We start from the raw sequence: 21,029 nt of genomic DNA on the forward strand, positions 1-21,029 counted from the left end.
CTCTCCAAGTTGGTAGTACTCTTTAGCCCAAAGATGCTGGTGCGGTTGTAGCATTTGATCTAAGACTGATTGGGTGTAGCTGAGCACAACAGGGCTCTTCAGTATCTAGGGTCCCTATCTCTGGTCGTAGGCTAAGGAGCACTGACTGTGAGGGGTTGGAGCAAAATATCCAAAAGCATCTGGAAGGCCGGTAGTCCCGGGATCTCTCGATGATGGGTAGGGTCATCTTAGTAAAGTTTGTTCTTACCTCCATGCCCATCTACCTACTTTTAAACTCTATTTTGCCTAAACCTCCGATGGTGAAGCTTGAGCAGCACCTCCAGAACTTATGGGATTCATACTCCGATGGTGGTGGTAGCATGCATCTTTTGGCTTGGGACGTGGTCTACCAATCGATAGGGGAAGATGGCCTAGACATTCAATCTTTGGTTACAAGGTAAGAGACTCTGATTACTCGGCATGCTGCTAGGCTGTTACTAGGTCCTGAGTTTATGTAGAGCGTGATGATGTGGGCGAGGCATGGCACTTGACCAACCAATGGTGAATTGTAGATTAGCCAACGTGCTTTCTTTCTGTGGAAGAAGATTGTATGCATGCCCCTGATGTGATCCCTCAGACTAGGTGGCTGGTGGAAGATAGTCAGACTATGAGCATTCTATTTAATCCTTAAGTGGCTGACATCTCATTGGCTTGATTGCCGATGTTAATTAGCATCCAAGTGACTGAGTCGATGAGAGTTTGTGATCTTCTCCATACTGATGGTCGGGGCTGGAGGTTGATGTTGTGACTAGCTTTTTTGGGGAGTAGATGGGCCGATGAGTGCTTTCATTGGCAATTCCTCTTCATCATAATCTAGATGTTAGGGTTTGGAGGTCTTCCTGTATGGCTAGGCCCATCACGATTAACCCCTACCGTTTGTACCACCAGGAGCCCACCAGACACCTGGATAGTGGGTGGATCTAAAAGCTTCGAGTGCTCTTGTGTAACTTGGAGACGACTTTTAGCAGAGCTTTCTTGAGAGAGAGATATGGATATCCAGTCAAATTGCCCTTATTGCGATATGGAGGAGGAGACGATGGCGCATTCCCTTTTTGGTTCTCTCAGGCCAGACAGGTCAGGGGCTTGCCGATCTTCACCATCGAATTGTCTAGGTTGAGAATCCAGTTGAAGCTTTCTTAGACTTATTGAGGTCGAGAGCTGCATATATAGCCCAGCATATCTGGCTGGCCAGGATCAACCTGGTCTTAGAACCGGGAGGACTTCGGCACGATTTATCTTGGAGAGAGCCCTTACCCTAGCAGTGAAGATGATCGATGTGACCTCGAGATCTTTGAAGATCTTGGACTTCCATCCTGCTCATGTAGTGACCCAGTAGATGTTTATCACTTGGGAGCCCCTCTTCTAAGGTACCTCAAAGTCAACTTTGATGGTAGCATTTGAGGCAGGCTTGGAGGTGCTGGTTTTATGATCCATAGGCCTGACTTCTAGATTGGTCGTGGCAGAAAGATGCCAGCTCTTCGAGTCTACAGTTCCTAGGATGGAGGTCCGGACTGCATGGGCTGGGATTGTGTATGCTTGGAGGACTCTGCACATGGATCATATAGTCATTGAGGATGATTCTACCATGGTGTGACGGTGGTGTCATGGATTCAAGGAGCACACAGAGAGTTGTTTCTCATTATATCCTACGATACATCTTTACATTGTTATTTGAGTGTATAGATCTCTCTATTAGACACATCACTGAAATATCAACACTACAGCTGATTGAGTCACGACTTATATTGTGGAGCACATCAGAGATCTTTTGTGGACTGATCTAGGATTGATTTCTTGACTTTTTAAGAATATTTTGCTTTCTAACTCTCTTGGATATATTCCCACAAAATTTGTATGGATGATCTGTTTTTATCAAAAAAAAATTGAAATGAGAGGTCAGCAGAAAATATTCCACAGATAACTTAAATAATCTTCACAAAGTCATCAATTTACAAAAACCCATATTTACTGACTTTAATACGATGAAAACCCTTGCTATCCAGGATAAAACTCTTCAGCGCTTATGACCCTCGAATTCTTTTTACACAGTTTGACCTGTCTCGTGAGACATCGAAATATTTTCAAATAACTAAAAATTAAATCCTAACAATCTTCCAACCTATCAAACCCACTATATTATTAATTTACAACTCTTGCACCCAATTTTAAGCAATTTTACTCAAATCAAGAGTCTAAAATCAACTCTAAATATATGGAAGAAATATCTAAAATATAATAAAAAAATATTAGTTTGTCTTTTATTACATGGCGGCCGCTGGACTATCATTTCATAGCCCAGATCAAAAAAAAAAAAAAAGCCACGCCTCAGAATCACATTCCACCATCCCAGCAAGTACATGACGCAGGTTAGACTTGAGGAATGATCACGAATTAGCTCGAACGAACAAGATGGAGTGACTGTTCCACGTTTCTACCATCAATCTAATTGATCATCCCGTGTGAGATACCCAAATGATCATGTCCGTCATCTTTGGGTCATATCCTTCGCATGAAAGAATGATTAATCTTCCTTTGCAAAACCCTCCAACCCTCCCCTCCATCAGCACAAATGACAAGACAAACATCACGCTTTACAAGTGATATAAAATGCGATCCAACAGTTCACACCAAGAAAGAAGACCAATCATTCTTTCGTGCAAAAAATGCAACCAGAACCCATGCCCATCTGGCTTTAATATGCGACTGAAAACAAGGAGGTGACCAACTGCTTCACCTCCTACAGAGGCGAACAGCAAATCCTCAATCTCATCAGATCAATGTATCATTAACACTCAGAAAATCGATAAAATGACCATACCGTGACAACAGGGCATGGTAAGACCTTTCTACTCATACAGCTAGAAAGAATAGCGTTCAGGCTATACATGCATAACATCCAAAATACAATGTCAATCCCAACCCAGTTCCCAACAGGAGAACATTAGAACGAAAATACTCATTCAAAAGGGATAATACTAAACCACAATTCATCAACAAAGCAAACTTTTATGCAGTCGCAAATGACATTACTATACTCAAAAGCACCAGTTTGAATGAGGGATGTGTAGCGATCATATATCCACCCATATCAGCATTTGAAGCCATGGCAAACAGACAATATTATGATGAGGATTAATGCAATGATGATGCCCAAAACGATCAGCTTTATCTTCATGTTCTGGAACCACATTTTCCTCCTCATCTTTGTCCCCTGCTGCCTGAAATCTTGAGCCTGCAAGGGCCAAATACCAGAAAACAAATTAATAAAGAGATGCCCAGTGGGGGTAAAAAACACCCAAAAAATGAAACTGAATGCAAACTATCCCATCCGCACGGTACTCCCAAATGCAAATCCAAGAAAATATTCAGAGGCCTGCCAAGGGTTGGTGAATGTAAGTTACAGACCTGAGAACGAAGATTCTCAGTTTTGTCAACAAGCAGCTCGATTTTCTCCCCACGATCAAGAACCTGAAAATTAAGAAATGTTCTCAAGGAATTAATTATGCTAGTTGCCAGGAACAAGGCACTACTGGCAACATTCCACAGCTTGGAACAACAAAATCTTCAAAATGATCACAAGCTGAAGCATTAAAGTAGATATCAGGATGTACCTTTTCGATATTTTCCATCATAACTCCTTTAACTTCCGAAACCTGTGCTTTCACTTTTGCCAGTTTGCTTATTTCCTCAGGGTGGTCCACACAATACTGCATATGCTCTTTCAGTTTTGAGCTGCAATTTTAGTAAATATTTTTGAACATTAAATAATGATTTCGCTACAAAAAAGACAAAGAAAGCCACAGCAGCATCTTTGATTGGTTAGGAAGCAAAAAAAATACCCAAACTCTCGGTTGAGGCTGTTCGCTGCAGCTGTTGCAGCTTTTCCTCCTCCAAATCTTTTGTTGAAATCCTCCTTAATCCTCTCCAGGAAGGCAATTGGAATTTGTCTGCCGGCTGACTCAACCGCGACTACACAATAAGCTGCAAAAGCCAAGATTGATTTTAGCTATTCATAATGAGTGTATAAAAGGTAAAGAACTCCTGTATTCATGTACTCGGTTTAGATATGCAAAATTCTTGTGAAAGACTATCCAAAAAGAATAAATAGCACTTTGCTCCTTAATTTGACAAAGATTACTAAAGCATGAACTGCTACCAGAATACATCCTTGTGTAAGGTACAAAAGAACAATTAACAAGCCCATACCAAAAAATTATGCCCAACCCACCAAACTTAGACTAATTTATTTGATTCATCCTCAAGAATCACACCTATTTGGAGCACAAACATTCACAAAGCAGTAGTGCTGAATACAGGTAAAGCCAATGCTAAACATGACACTCAGCAAGAAGAAGTTGAAAGCCATCTGAGAGCATCAGCATGGATCTTAGAAGTACAAAACCAGATAGCCACAGAAGATAAATCTGAAGGGATTTTATCACTTGTAACACCATATGATTCGTTTTATCATGGCTCATCAGAGTTACAACCAAACTTTTGCTTAGGCTTTCAACTCACTAAAAGAAATAGTATCATATGCCTCTCTTCTGGATCCGACAGTGCCTGTAATAAAAAATCTTTTAAAATCTTTTAATATTCTCCCTCTTTCAATAGCAGCCTAACAATGTGATTATGCACGTAACCTCAGACACAAAGTGCTGCCAATTTCGATAGAACAACATAATTTTCCATACACTCAACTGAGTACGTATCGGTATCTGACTGCTCTCACAGTCATTACACATCTAGCATTGCTACAAAATAAGGTGCCACTCAAACTTATACGCCCATCATTTCTAAAGATTCATCCTTGTTTTGCTCTTTTCTGAACCAGACTTGTTCATCATACTGTTACTTATCCAGGAACCAGCCAACCAAATGTCACAACTATATACTTTGAATCCACCAATTCCAGGAAAGTCCTTAAATGATTTGAAGTCCCAAATGAAGTAACATAAGATACAAGATACAGAAGTTATTTGGAGCAATAGTCATAGACCAGAGACAATCATTTTATGGTAGCACTTCCTGAAGCAATCATTCTTACCATGCCACAATAACAGAAAAACCAATCGAGATGTTTGGAAAAGGAGACCTCTAGACAGCCAAGCTTTAATTGACAACCTTCAAGATCTCAATCACCTATCCTTGACACCCAATGATAAGATTCAATATCACACACAGCCGGCAGCACTACCAGGCAAACAGTACCTCTATCAAATAAAATGATGATGTTGAATTTGATCAATTTTTAACCATCAAACAATTATAAAGGCATCCTGCTGGCTCTATCTCCAGTTAATATCCAGGTACCAAAAGAATAAATATGAGGGGCAGCATGATAACCCCTCTTTTTCAACAGAAAATTGCTCAGTATTGGGCATATCATGTGATATGAGCCATTGCATACGGACAAGAAAATATAACAACATATTCTTTTCGGTGATGGCCATGTTATATTCCCCTCCTTGATGGTCATAATGTGGTTTTTTTATTTTTATTTTATCATGTTAGTGTTTTATAGAGAAAATAGAATGCAACTATCATCTTCTTTTAAACTAACATATACTCCCTTAAATGTCCATCATAAACTATCTACTGGTAGGAAGAAGACAAGATAAAAAACTATGCAAGAAAGATTAGTGATACCCATGAAGAAGAAAAAGCCTAATTAACCACTATATACAGAACATACACATACACGATCTGGTGTGAAAGCATAAGAGAATATTAGATTAACAGGAAACACAGCACTGTAATCCACAACTGAACTCATCTTGCAGGGAAAAAACTAGCCATACTTCATCCAACCAAACTATAATGCTTCTCATGGAGATAAATCTTCAGGGTTTGAATGGCATAGCAGAATATTACACAGCCCTGCATTCTAAGATGACGTCATTATCCAGGAAAATAACCCACCATAAGTATTAAATATAATGAACATAGCGTACGCAATAATACAAAGATATAACAAACTCTCTGTGTCAAAAGAAATGTGTATTAATATTAAGTCTTATGAAATTTTTAAGACATTCTAAAAAGCCCCAAGCAAAATGACTGTGAACTGTCATAACAGGAAGATCATCCAAATCCTGATTTCATGTGTTTGCACATTGATTCAATAAAAAATCCCATAGAAAATTTAAGAACTAGGTGTGCTGATATCTTTCAGAAAATGCGGAACCTTCAGCTTAGTACATCAAAGAACAAATTTCCAGCATTGCGCCAGCTAGTTTATAAATGAAACCAACAACCTCTTCACCCAGAACAGAGAAGTTGCTTGATTGGCAGGAGTAAAAAAATGCAAATGCAGGACTGCAATCTATCAGCCATCAGAAATAGAAAGCTTTCGGCCATAATATTATTCCTTTGAGAAAGTTATTTCAGAATTGCAGGTGACCTCCCCAACAGGAACTGTATCATGCTTGTCGTCTGAAGGACAGGCTTACGCCTTACCTTGCAAACCTTCTGACAATGTACAAAACTCAACGTGACTGGCAATATGGATACACAAAAATCTTATAGTACAAATTTTAAGACGATCTCAACCTAGCATCAACACTATGAATAAGACGCTAATCTCTATCCAAGGCAATATTCGTATAGAGTTCTAATATTAAATGCACAAGACCAGCCAGAAGGATAGGAACATCAACGATTAAAAATGATAAAGGAGGAAAAAACCTGAGCAGGAATCTCAATCAAGGCCAACATAGATTTCTGCACAGCAAAAATCTGGGCTTCTTGTTGTAGTTTAAATATGAAGTGGAGAAACTGTTAGGTGGGAACCATAAGCTACCCACAATCTTGATAGTTCAGTGCTCAATCTTCATGACCACATAGTGAACATCCGCACACTGAATTAGCAAACTTACCACTGAGGTGAGCAGATAAATTGAAGTATTATTTACTGATTCACGAAAACACAAAGTAACAAAAACAAGTATTAACTTGTTCTTCAAAAAAGAAGAAGAAGAAGAAGAAGAAGCACTCAATAAGAAAAATTTAAACACCAACGGCAAAATACTACCAGAAATGAAAATTTTTAGCATTTCCCCAAAAAAAGGATGCAGTAAAAAAAAATCATAAACCGAAGTCCATCCGAGCTTCATTTTTTTTTTTTTTCCAACTCTCTAGATCTTCCAACTCCTTGCAATTAACTCTCACCGCTGTTGCTGTGTTACCTCATCAACAGAGAAGAAAGCGATTAAGCGATGAGCATAAATTACACCTCCAACTGCCCTTCCAATCATAAAGATTTTCCGATACACCATGTAACATAAGAACAACCTAAAACACATTAACACGATAGATCATTATTTTTTTTTTAAAAAAAAGCCACTTGCTATTTTTTTTTCCTTTATGAAAGAACATCACACGAATCAATCGAAACAAAACATCTCGACATGGATCATCATCCAACGATGCCAGAGAGCAGACACAACAACCAAATCTAACCATAATTACCAGCAAACACGAAACAGAAAACCCTGCCATTAACCAACCCCCGTAATCAAACACAAATCAATCAGAACAACCAAAAACCACACGAATCAGAAGCAACCTAGCAAGAATTCCACCAAGAAAGCAATCAAAAAGGAGAAATCAAAGGAAAATCGAAGAAGGGTGATCGGGGCTCACTGTATCCGTCCTCGACGAGGTAGTTGAAGGTGTGACCATCGCAGTTGTAGGTGAACTTGTTGTTGCTCGCCGGGAGCTTCTGGAGGCATTGGGAGGCGATGCTGGTGAAATTCCCCGTGAATTCCGTGTACTCCGCCAGGATCACCGTCCCCCGGGCCACGAAGCTATAGATCAGCGACTGCTGCCCCATCTTCCTTCCCCCCAAAACCCTAACCCTAGATCTATCGACGCCGAAGAGAAGAGAAGAAGAACGAAAGCTATCGGAGAGAAAGGGGTTTTCTCCCTCTTTTTCTCCTCTCTCTCTCACGGAAAATGATAGGGGGCGACGAATACTAGTTGCTTTATTTATAGACTTTTATTGTCTTATTTCGAACTTTGAGGGGGTTCGATGTAAAATGGAAGTCCTCCCTTGAACCGGAAGCGACATCCGTTTTGATTTCTACTTAAATGCCTTTGTCTTTCGACGAATTACCGGAACTGCCATTGCGTGCTTCTCACGCTGATTACCACCGTACCCTCTTATGGCTGTCAATCTACGAAATTGCCACTGACACGCTGACCGCTAATTTTAATTTCAGCGGCTGATGATCGCGATTGGTTGCATGGACCATGGGATGGTGAATCGGTGATTATAATGAAATAAACTGGCGTTTGTTTAGGAAAGGGATGGGATATCTCAATTGTTAGGTGTTCTCCAAAAGTCCAAGCTCCGCCTTTCGTAAGGAGAAACGTTGTGGTCATCGCGCTTTCCGTGCTAATACCAGGGGCACCAGTAAGGGCACCCAATTGTTCTCTCTGCAACATGGAACAAAAGGATTAGTGATAATCATAACACTTGGTGGATAAATGGGGATAATTGAATTATAAGCTTTCAAATTAGCATTACAATGGGACCACGGACAAGTTTTGTGGACGCTTGGGCGCCCCTAAACTGTGTTTCTTCTTTATCGGTCTTATTTTTCTTTGTTTCCTAAAAAGAATAGAAACATTTTCTTTTTCTTTTTGGTAACGAGACATTTTTTCCCTTTGTTGGCCCCCTCGGTCGCTAGAATCCGGTTTTTATTTTTTGAAGCTTCAAACCAGTGGTCTCACTGGCGGAGAGCATTATATCTCGTCCGTTCATCTAATTGTGTGACATCGATCACAAACAGCAGGCACCGTTTTTAAGCTGATACCCAGTTGCCACGTAGTTGGATAGTCGAATCGAAAGCAGGTGACGGTGCGCGAGGGATTAGGACGTTCGGCCATCTGCGTTACGTTGTTCTACAGGAAGCGACGCTGTCTCCGGCTCCCTGTTCTTCTAGAGACGGAGACGATAGATAGAGATGAGAACGAGAGCCAATAGCGATAAATTCGTGGACGGTTCAAGGGATCGGTCTGGTCAAATGAAACGGAGGGGCGCGTGCGGCACGAATCATAAACGAAGATGATGCCTTGCTTGCTGGAATTGGATGATTCCTGACCAGAAGATGACATGGTCAAAGTGCGGCTTAATGGTCTGAATTGCCTGGTGATTTCCATGGTTGGACCCACCTTGGCTGGCATCTTGACGATGATTAGGTATTTAGGTATCCAGAGAATTTGCTGCCTTATTTGCTTTAGAGGATATTTGGTATGAGATAATAATTCAAAATCAACGATGACATAAATAGAGATGGTGTGATCATTATATTTGATTACACCACGATATTTTATGTGATAGTAGTCCCAAATTATTCCTACTTTTCAAATTATCCTCTAACTAATTATTAAGATTAGAAATCTAAAATCACCCCACCTTAGGCTGAAATTTAAGAATTTTCAATTTAATAAAAAAAATATCAACATGTCATTAATATATTAACATTGATATTATATTTTATATTATATTATATTGATATTATATATGTTATATTATGATATATAGCATATTATTATATATTATCAAACATATTATTATCAATGATAAATTTAAATTATAGTATAAAGATATTATTGTACCTTATATGTGTATAATAAAATTATTCAATATATTACTTCTATTTATCTTATTTTTTTATCAAAATAAATATTGGTATTAAAATATTATAATAAAAATAAAATTATTAGGTAAAAAATGATAAATAATATATTTTTATAATTAATAATTTATATTATCTTTTTATATAATATATTATGGATAGTTTGATATTAATGATCATTGATCTTAAATTTCTATGGAATACCATATAAATTAAATTATCAAGGATCAGATATCTCGGGATAAGGATCATTTGTGATTTAAGGCCACCTTGGTAATCCAATTTAGATCACCAAACATTACTCATGGATAATTCTACAATATTAAGGAAACCGGAATTTTCTCCCTTTCTTATTTTTTCTTGTAAAAAGAAAAAAAAAATCTAAGATTGAGTAATTTTTATCATGCTATTTTCTTCCTACCACATTAAATGAATTTATTTTTTTGATGAGAAATCATGAAATGGATTTAGAGGCCTCTTACCTGTGCAGCATTTTCATCCCCTATTGATATATGCATGAGCGCTTATCTTCATGTTGATAATATTGTAGATATGTTGCGTAATCTTGTAGGCTGAACGTTGAAAAAAGCTGTTCAATCACGGACTCACAATTTTGCACTAAATTAACTCTCTTTCACCCTACTTTTATACCTCCATGTACCTCTACCAACAAAATGCTATTACTATTTACCAGCACAAAAAAAGCTCATCAAAGTGCAACTATTAACAAAAACCAACCTTTCTTTGTTGTTTTTTATTGAACGATGTAGTCCAGTTATCATTTTATTAAGAAAACAATCGAAGCATAATAGATGATTTTGTTGTTCATACAGACTTTATGATGTATTATGTAGCTAATCAGCGTCTCCTGCTATTTGGATTTATCTTTACATTGAAATTATTGACCCTCACCAACACACGGATTTGACACAAATTACGTGAAAAAAAATCTTTTTTTTTTTTGAAGACAAAAGAGATTGATATTTAGATACTACCAAGAAAACAAAAAATAATGAATATTACCCGACAATGGGCATGATTTTGCAAGAAAACTCCGTTTGTAGGAAATTATAACATAAAGTCCTGTAATTTTCCAACAAATATGACAGAAACATCTAAGCTACTGCAAGATGTTTACATATGGAGCTTCTAGCGTCGGCTTTATAAAAGTTTTTTTTTTTTTTTGTGCGTGTGTTTTTTTTTATTACCAACTACAACTTTCGCCACCCCCGGTATCTGTTATTCTCTATCAACAAAATTTAAGAAGTGACTTCTATTGCAATATCTCTAACCTCCAAACCAAACAAAATAGGATTCCATCAGTTAGTTTACGCATGCTTTGTTCTCTATTTTGAAAGGAGAAACAAGACGAGCAAACTGTCTAGGAAACAAATGGATTCCTCTCAATGCACTCATAATCAAGAGCCAAAAAGTTAAAATCACCTAGACCGAATAGTTTATTGAATAATATAATTAAAATTATCTATTAAATATCTCTAGCTATTTACCAAGCACTTGTGTCATACCGCCACACTTTCTTATGGGGACATAAATAATACGTGCACTTTTTTTTCCCACTTCTACCCGTGCGCGTGCACATCGTGCCGCACGGAGCTCGACCTCCATCCCCCACCTTCCCTAACTTGGAAACCAAAAACAAACAAACAAAAACAAAGCTTGAAGTGGCAAGGTGGAAGACCCAACCCGGACTCCGGCTCGACACTGACCGCCTGTCCTGATCACTCGAGGTGGCACTCTTGCTAGGCCATTTATTTTCGTAGAAAAATATAGAGATACCTCCTCAACTTAAGATTGAAACATCTTTAATTTTAAAAAATTTTAAACAAATCTTTCAAATTTTTAGACTATTTCAAACTAATCCTTCGACCTCCCAAATAATGGACATCGTTAACCTATCGATTTCAAAGGACAAAAATATTTTCTCCTTTTTTTTAGTCCGATCATCCATTGGTCACTTTGAGATCGACACAGATGGATGAATATTTGAATCATCCAAACAGTTACTTTAAAACTTATGTAGATATCATCCCCAAACATGGATGAGGGAATCAGGATTTGAATCAATCTCTCTTCCTCCATATTGTCAATGATTGATGGACAACACATGCGGTATATCGACGGACAACACATACAACAATCCCTGGTATCTTGGACTCAAAATATTCATAGCTTCTCTACTCTCTCACTTAAGTAACCTCCTTGTCAATCATTGAAGCTCTATAGCAATCGAAGCCCTCGATCAATATCTCCACCCCTGCCAACTTGATCATCACTTGTGTTCAACTGGAAATCAATCGGCAATTCCCTCTTTGAAGATCATGGCATTGGGATATCCAACAATTAGAGCCCTCTAACTTACGATGATATCTTTGACAATAATATCTCGAATCATTCACCTAAACTTTAAGATCCATGCAGATGGATGAATAATTCCAATCATTCGTACGATATCTTTGAGATTTGTGCATATGGATGAATAATGCTAATGATCTATTAATTGCTTTGAAAGTTGTACAGATGGATGAATAATCCAACTCATCCATTAGTCGCTTTAAGGTCGATGCATGCAGGTGGATGAATGATTGTTGCTTTAAGATATATGCAAATGGATAAGTATAGACATTTGGAGTATTTTGAAATCTGTGCAATAGGTGATTCATCAATAGATTTGCATGAAGGAATATAAGACCTTTTTTCGTATAAAAGATATAATCTATTTCATATCTATTTCTTAAATCAGGATTCCATTATTTATGATGCAAAAGGTAGTTTGGTCATAATATAATTTTGTGCTATTAGATGACTGATAGATAACAGCACTTTGTTAACTAAAATGAATAGCAGAACCAATTTGAATAGTTGGAAACACGAAGGATTCATTTGGAACTTTTCAAAATTATAAGGATGCCTAACTTTTTTTTTATTTTTATGTATAAAAATTACTTTAGTACATGATAAACTGCCTGGCAACCCTCTTTAAAATGTGTGTGTATATATATATATATATATGAGAGAGAGAGAGAGAGAGAGAGTAACTTAGCAGCGTCCTTTGTCTATTCATCTAATTTAAGGCACCAAAAAAAAGTTATACGTACATACATACATACATACATGTGTATATATATAGAGAGAGAGAGAGCTAGAGAGAGACCAACAAAGAGAACCAAACCATAACCCATCCAGCGCGTACCAATGACAAACAGGAACTAAAATAAAGCCCACAGTCTTCCATTTATTTCCCTCATTCTCGAGCTTGCAAGCACTGGCACTCTTCTCAGCTTCCCGGAGGCGCGGATCTGAGTTTTACTGCACCTTCGAATGTTCGGATAGAGGGGAATTTCGGGCGATGTGAAGCGGGATCGAGAGGGTTCCCGGGGTTTGTAGCGATGGATCCGCCTTCACTGGTGTCGCAGGTGCCGGTGCCGGAGATGTGGCAGTTCCCGACGGTCAGAGTGCCGCCGTCGGGGCCAAGGGTTGGGCGGATGGTTCCTGGACCGGAGGTCGCTGCCGTTGGGAACCGGGATGCGTCGCTGGATGAGTCCACGGTCACCGAGCAGAGCGGCGGGAGCCGGGGGAGGAGGAAGCGGAGGGATTCGGCTTCCGAGGATGAGTCGTCCAAGCTTGCCTCGACCAGCAGTGGCAATGACTTGGTAATTATATGATTCTGTTTGGTTCTTGGAGTAATTGAAGTGTTCAGGAGGTTAGGAATTCTAGAGTCAAATAACTTGAATTGATTCTGTGATCTGTGTGTTATTTTTAAGAAATCGAGGTCCGGAGTGGTTGTTTAGGGGATTCTTTTGGGTAATTTCGCGGCAGAGTACCAAAAGATTGGATTTTTAGAGGGTCATGAGTCGCATTTTCCTTTCCTTTCTCAAAATTGAACATTTTTATGGTATGCTGTCGTTATGGTCGATTGATCTGTGTTGGATAGTGATAGATTGCTTATTTATTTAATTATCTCCTAGCTGCTGATTTGGACATATTAGCTTTCTTGGTTTTCTTGTTGGATAGTGACATCCAGTGATGAGGTACCTTAACTTTAATTTGAATCAGGCTTTACTACTTTTCTCATTGTACAAACCAGCAGTTTTTTTTATCTTGTTGACAGCTACGACACTTTTATTCTGTACGTAGATGTTCCTAGGCTTTGGAGGTGCCTTTATTTAAAGACATTTTCGTTGATGTTCTTTATTTTATTTTCACTGTTCTTTTGAAGAATCTACTGATGTATAATCCTATGTTTAATTTTTAACCATTTTAATTGGGTTTTCTGTAAATTGAAAAAATTGAATATCTCTGATCAATTTGACATCTGTGTTTTTTGTTTTCCTTCATATTTTGTGCACCTCCTTTTTGATCTTTTTGTGAATAGGAAGCAGCAAATGCATTCTATAACTGTCTTATGAATTATACAGCATAAATGCCTTAGCACTAGCTAGATTATCCAATATACGTTATCTGCGAATCCCCAAAGATATGAAGGTTCGTGCTATGCTATTAAGATCCTACGTGGCATTTATAAGCCTAACCAAAAGACTGATATTTACACCCATTATTGCTGACGGTGGCTACTCATGGAAGTTCTAAATCTAATGCAAGTAAGATGCAGCTGACAATAGTAACTCATCTCAGTAAGCCAACTCAGGGTGGGAGCATAGACATGATGCTTGGCAGGGATGATCCTCTAATTAAAGAAAACCTTCATTTATGTTACTTCCGAGGGTCATCTCTCTCAGGCAGTTGCTAAACAACAAAGAGTTGGTTTTTTAAAGTTGGAACTGAGCACGCTTGTAAGGCATTCTCGTCAGACCTATAAATTACCATTTCATTTGTTCAATCATGTCAACTAAGGGAATGAAAAGTGATAACAGCATGCATCAACAAGGGGCCAAAACCACACACTATTAATGAATGATGCCTCAGTGAATGGTTGGCTGATTGTGTTACGAGCTGTTTTGATGTGAAATTAAGCCAATTATTATTCCTACCTTTTGCAGGAGAGGGAGTTGTTCGGTGCCACTAGGTCTTAATATTGGAAGCTGCAACATGCACTACAGAGAAGCCACATGAGTCCACTGAAGCTTGTCTTAGTAGACAAGTTTCGATATAGCACCACCATTTCTAGCAAAATCTGACATAAGCTGTAAACCATTTGATAGATCATGGTTTTCAAAGCTTTGTTCTGATAATGGGCTCCTTGACAACTCAGATCACAACCTTGCATCTTTTTTCTTTTTCCTCCCACCTTTTTCCTATTAGCTTTGAAATATGATTGGATCCAAAATGCATCAGGAGAGTGGTTCTTGGGGTGCTAAAGTGAAGGAGAGGTTGTAAAAGAGGAGAGTACATGCTTAAATCGAGAAAAAGGTTAATTGAGGATTTGAAACCTCTAAAGCAGTCTAGAAATGTTTAAGTGATTTATAATAAAGATGCTTATTGTATTTGGAATAGAAAGAGAAATGGAAGAAAAGTGCATGTTGGCTAGCTTGGGCTGGGCCAAGCTCTTCCCTAGCTTGACCTACTTTTATAGGGATGATATTCTCAGGCATTGCTTCTTCTTGAACCTGTACGCCACTTAGCCAAGTAAGACTGTTAAATAAGGCTACTTTTATAGTAATTCATTTTTGATTAAAGAAGGCTAACTTTAAGTGATACAAGTTTGAGAATATCATTGAAGTGTCTATTGATCAATAAGCATTTCAGCATGCATCGATGCTCTAGGAGAGCTAGGGCTCCTACAAACTTTTTTAATTAGTTGTCTCCAAACAATCCAAGTTTTGCTGCTAAGTAATATAAATCTCTGAAACAACAATCTTGCAGTGTACTTGCATGGAAAAAGGTATCACAAAGATTCTGTCAATGATCTGTATATGATGGTTTCCCACTGCCTCAAAGATAGGTGGTTACCTGAATTTCAATTCAAATGGCATAGCTCAATCTTTTAGAAGGATGCCAGGAGTAATAATATTTTGTCTTTCTTAATTACTGTTTTTGTCGTTGTATAGGAACTATCAAGGTACATGGGGCTTGTGATGACAGTCCCATGCCTAACCTGCAAGTCAAAGCCTTAAAGCAACTAAGATTAGGGATCTGTTCTACCTTCCAAGCTTGTGTGCACCTGTAACAAGAGGTAGGGGTTTTTAATCTGATTAATAATAAGGGAAAATGGGACAGAGTTGAGCTGCCTTAGCTTGTTTGTCTACTTATTGGCATTTCGCCCACTCTATAATATTTGGAAATGCTGGTGTCACATTGCCAAAAGAGAAAATTTTGGCATTCACATATGCCATTCTTCATTTTGTTCTCTTGTAGAAGTAAATGCCATCTCATTCGTTCTTTTCGTCCAATATTCCATCCCATTTAGAATCCAACTCAAAATACCTGAGTTGGATAAAAGCTCCAAACCGTGCATGAATCATTTAAAATCTGAGTTTAGAAAAAAAACAAATGTGACCCTATCTGGTTCAAACTGAAAAGAACCCTGGTAAAACTCACTGCAGATAGCGTTAGGTTGGGTTTCATTATCAGATTTGTTGTCTTTCGCCCCCCTTAGGTCAAACAAGGATATGGTTCAGTCTATTGAAAGATCAGCTGTTTTATGCACCTGAAAATCATTCTAGACCTATTTAACTGTCTAGTGCTCTTGTTGATCCCTGGCTTTAGGAATTTAGTTCCTTTTATTTTTCCTTTCTTTTCAGTCTACTGTTCTGAACTTGAGATTTTTCTTGCTTTTCCCATAAGTCATACGCCAATGGAAAACATGCAACGTGCTATGGTTATCGCCTTGCAGAAAATTCTGACACCATGGAATCCTCTATATAGATGTTGTGGTATATTAAACTAAAAGTTCTCCTTAACCTGCTTTAGAATTTTGATGGGTTCACGGTGGATTGGATTCGGCTTCTTGTTTCTTTTTGATTGCATTTCATCTTGATGAATCAAAACCATTTTACAGTCTTGAATTTGCACTTAAGTTGTGCTAAACTTTATACTGTTACTGTGACATTGTTGTTGCATCTCAAGCTTCTGATGCACTTCCTGATTTTCTGTGGAAAATTTTGAGATTATACTAGCTATCCTCTATGTCATTTGACCTTCACCAATGGGAGACTTGTACTAGTTGACCAAACATTACTTCAAAAGACACCTTCTGAGCTAACATATAAATGACCTTACTATTTGCATTTTGTTGATAAGGCAGATATTATCATAGGTTTTTATTAGCTAGAATAACTACCTCAAAGATAAAGCAGTTTCCTTTCTAGAACCTCTCTTTGCTTATATCTCTGCTAGTGGAAGGTGCTGCTCTACTTTAACCTGGTATAACTCATCCTGCAGAAGACTTAATTTTTCCAAACATTGAAGATTAATACCTTGTGTCTTAGTGATAGTCTTCTTACATGGAATTGAACGTGCTACCTTATTGGATTAGTTGAGCACCATAAATATCTTATCTTGATCATTATTGAACATTGGAAATCTTCTTGAAATATCTTTGAAAGTAATAGTATAGTATCTCACAATATCTTCTACATATTGTTATTTATTGGAAGGTCTTTGACATGCTACACAATGACAAACAAAAGTTGCTTTAAGTGTTTCACCTTGGGCTATGCTTGCTCAGATTAAGGAGCGCCTCTTTGATTTCTGCCACAATTTCTCAACATCTCCGTGTGAGTTTCTCTGGTGTGAATATTATTATGTTCATGAATGCCTTTGATACAAATAATTGGTAGAGAAGGACTTATTATGTTTCCAGGCTTCTGGTACGCACAGTTAATTACATATTATGCTAGTTACAAGTTCTGCATTACTGATCAGTAATCCTGCTGTTAGTGTCTTTTGATAAGCAAGCAATACATATAAGCTAGTTAAGCCATATTCCTCATCAATATCAAATTGACCAAGATTTTGATATAAATGTCCTCAATTATGAGATTTAAGTAACATGCAATAAATGATTGTGATTCATCTCTTGCATCGTGACTGGTAGAGCTGGTCATGGTCAGGTTTGTGTCAGGTCCAAAAACCTTCAAGTGAATGCAACCTGATTATAAACAGGTAAGAACAAATGAACTTGAACAGTACCTGATTATGAAAATCATCTACCCTTGAGTCTGATTATTTGGGCAGGTTTGAGCAGCTTGGCAGGTACATATGGTTTAGAAAATTCAGGTTTTAGTCACGTGGAGAAACCCTCAACCTAAACCTGACCCAAATATGGTCAAGTTCCACAAAGCTGACCTGAAGTCAAGTCGATGAATAAATACCTCTCCCTCAAAGCGCCCATTATTTCGAGCAGTTTTATGATATCGGTCAGATTGGCAATCTGTGATTGGTCTAGTTTTCAATGGCAAGCGAAGTAACTTATCCTTGTATATGCCTTTGGCAATCTTGTTTATTAAATGAAACAACTATTGTATGATGTTTTCATGATTGGTTGCATCAACAAACTTAATATATGCTTTATCTAAACAATAGCAGACTACTAACCTAGCAAGGTTTATCTATCTAATATGTAGACTTTTCTCATCCAATGCCTCCTAAATTTGTTGTTTAAATTCTCAGTTGTTGGTTTGGTTTCTTTAATTATTTGTTCTTAGGGATTTGAGGACTATGTTATACCTTTAGAAGCAAGGTATGCCGGCAACATCCTATTCCAGTGTCAGTATGCCTGGTACAGGGCCAGTTCAGCATATTGAGTGTCAATATGCCCCTTGTACCGTGTACTGATTTAATATCAGTATGGTATGGTATAGTTGGTATGCACCAATACCGACCGGTATGGCAAACCTTGTTTGGAATACTTGGAGACTGCAACTATTAGGAAAACAAACATTAAAAGATATGTTAAAGCTGAATATATTCTTGGGATAATGGGTGATTTGGGTTGAGTTGTCAGTTTGGTCAGATCAGTCTTTTGTATGTTAATTTGATTGTTTTTCTGGCTCAGACTGATTCTGAAGTTAAACGTCTCAAGGCCATCAAATCTACTAATGAAACTAGCAACTTAAAAACGGAGGCTGAGGCAAGTTCAGGCATATGCAACAAGACCGTGGATCAAAATCCTTCACCCACTGAGCCAGCCAAACAAGATTACATCCATGTGAGAGCAAGAAGGGGTCAAGCAACTGACAGCCACAGCCTTGCTGAGAGAGTAAGCTTGTGTCTAATTGTTATAAGCTTATAAACTTTTGTTTCTTTTCTTTTTGTGCAATTTCTACATTTTGACCAGCATACATATTCCAAAACGGTTTAATCTCCTCTTAAATGGGATTATGGAAATAGCATGGAGATGATACAACTCACACACCATTCATTTTTATGTGTTCATGCATACTTTGTCAACCATTGGGCACATGATGAAAAACATAGGACCCTTGGATGTTAGGTGCCATGAGATCACAACAGGCTGTTTTACTGATTGAAATCCGTTGATTGTCTCAGGCAAGGAGAGAAAAAATAAGCGAAAGAATGAAGATTCTTCAAGATCTAGTCCCTGGATGTAATAAGGTGCGCATTAATGCCACAGTTCCATATTATGCTGCTCAAGCATATGTTGCTGGGTATCATATGTGATTATTTTGCAGAAGTTCTTCCTGATTACAACATTATATATAACTTAGTTTTTCTCTCTCTGTTAGAATTAGCTTTCGCTAATGTAAACTTGTACTCGTGGAATTGTTCCTGCAAGCAGGTAATTGGTAAAGCATCAGTCCTTGATGAGATAATTAATTACATTCAGGCATTACAACGTCAGGTTGAGGTATGCATTTCTCTAGCATTTGACATGCTTGGGTCGTGTACACTTTCCAGTATTTTTAAAGTAGTTACATAGTACTGAATTCTGCAGTTCCTATCAATGAAGCTAGAAGCTGTTAATTCCCGCATCAATGCTGGCATTGAAGGGTTCCCCACTAAAGATGTAAGTTGATGCAAATGCATATTGAGCAATTTCATTTACTATCTATATACGCGACAATAATATATCTTTCTGGCTGTTTATCATATTAGGAAAATCTTTGGGTTGTAGAATTGCATCAACAATTACTTATGCTTTCATCAGGCAAATGTCTAACAGCACTGTTCACTTTTTCCTGGTTATGTTATTTTGGCCTTAATATTGGTACTTTGATTTATCACTAACAATATCAAGATTCAAAGTATTTTCTTTAAGAAATGGATCTGAATAAATATGCTTGTTTTGATTCTGTGGCTTGCTACTCATAAACCTCATAAACAATGTAGCTTCCTGGGTGCAGTCTTGTAGGACTATCACTGTTGAGCTAAGGACGTACATGAGATTCGAATCAGATGGATCTCTGTTACAGGCCTGCATCATGGCTGGTTGTCCAGTTCATAGGCTTGGATTCTGTAGTGCGCCTGCTGCATTAACCTTAATCTGGGTTGTACGCTTAGTCTACATCCTGCAATATTTTTGCATGGGACATGGGCTGGGCATGGTGCTGTGTATGCAAGTTTCCAGTGCACCAAGATCGTGTTTCAGAGCTCATGTGTACTATACCAGTGCCCAGAATTTTTATATTTCAAATTTAGGGGGAAAATTACTGATATATCACTGATCCATGACATATAACAAAATTCATGTCATGGTGTCCTTTTAGCTTAAACACATGAAATTCATTTTGATTTACAATATTGTTTGGGGTTGAATCATGAGATTAGGCTGACACGTTGCTTTTGTTTACCAGTTTGGTGCTCAAACATATGATACAACTTCTAGTTTGGCATTCAGCACGCAGCCAGCAAGGGAGTATGGACAGGGTTCAGCGACAGAATGGCTTCATATGCAGGTTGGTGGTGCGTTTGAAAGAGTGACATAATTGTAGCAAATCCTCTTTTATGGGAAATAAGAGCAGATTACTTGGATGAATCCCGTCTGTTATTGTAGACTATTTATATTCAGATCAACTAAGCTACCAAGTATGTTCCAAATGTGATCTTATTCCTAGTTTGGAGCTGTTCTGTTGATAGGGTTATGAACAGAAAAAAGTTGGGTAGTCTCCATTTTCTAGCATCAGGGGAATATCAAGTTACTTCCTTTCATGTGTTCTATGGACATAGAATTTGTGTGTTTCAGTGGTATCAGAGAACATATCTGACTAAAACTGTGCTGCTATACTTTGTGACATAGCTAAGGAATTAATGTTGTTGACAAATTTGTTTAGATATATCAGCATTAGCATGATATTCTACGATACCAATACCTTAGGGTAAATTACTGCCATAATTTTGAAGCTTTTATCCCCATAATTTTGCATGAGATTTCCCTGGTCTGAGATGATAACTAATTGTTTGCACTTT

General features: G+C 37.9%; 2 protein-coding genes across 3 annotated transcripts; one reads left to right on the plus strand and one right to left on the minus strand.

The window, feature by feature from the left end:
- Nucleotides 1-2,839: 2,839 nt before the first annotated feature.
- LOC105054270 (putative vesicle-associated membrane protein 726) lies at nucleotides 2,840-7,998 on the minus strand. The gene is given in 6 exon segments (XM_010935765.4): nucleotides 2,840-3,247; nucleotides 3,250-3,271; nucleotides 3,445-3,507; nucleotides 3,651-3,771; nucleotides 3,879-4,020; nucleotides 7,684-7,998. Coding segments are annotated over 6 exon segments (675 nt in total). The 5' UTR covers nucleotides 7,874-7,998; the 3' UTR covers nucleotides 2,840-3,110.
- A 4,913-nt stretch (nucleotides 7,999-12,911) lies between these two features.
- Nucleotides 12,912-20,921, plus strand: LOC105054255 (transcription factor BHLH089). Of its 2 annotated transcripts, none has more exons than XM_010935753.4 (6): nucleotides 12,912-13,354; nucleotides 18,658-18,861; nucleotides 19,152-19,217; nucleotides 19,402-19,470; nucleotides 19,573-19,629; nucleotides 20,417-20,884. In XM_010935753.4, exons 1-6 carry the CDS (start codon nucleotides 13,091-13,093, stop codon nucleotides 20,546-20,548), a joined length of 792 nt encoding a protein of 263 aa, XP_010934055.1. In that variant the 5' UTR covers nucleotides 12,912-13,090; the 3' UTR covers nucleotides 20,549-20,884. The 2 variants fall into 2 exon arrangements, with proteins under 2 accessions (XP_010934055.1, XP_010934047.1); XM_010935745.4 differs by having other exon boundaries at nucleotides 12,915-13,354; nucleotides 19,558-19,629; nucleotides 20,417-20,921.
- Nucleotides 20,922-21,029: the final 108 nt, after the last annotated feature.

This window comes from Elaeis guineensis, chromosome 2 (assembly GCF_000442705.2).
Source record: "Elaeis guineensis isolate ETL-2024a chromosome 2, EG11, whole genome shotgun sequence".
Taxonomy (NCBI): Eukaryota; Viridiplantae; Streptophyta; class Magnoliopsida; order Arecales; family Arecaceae; genus Elaeis; species Elaeis guineensis.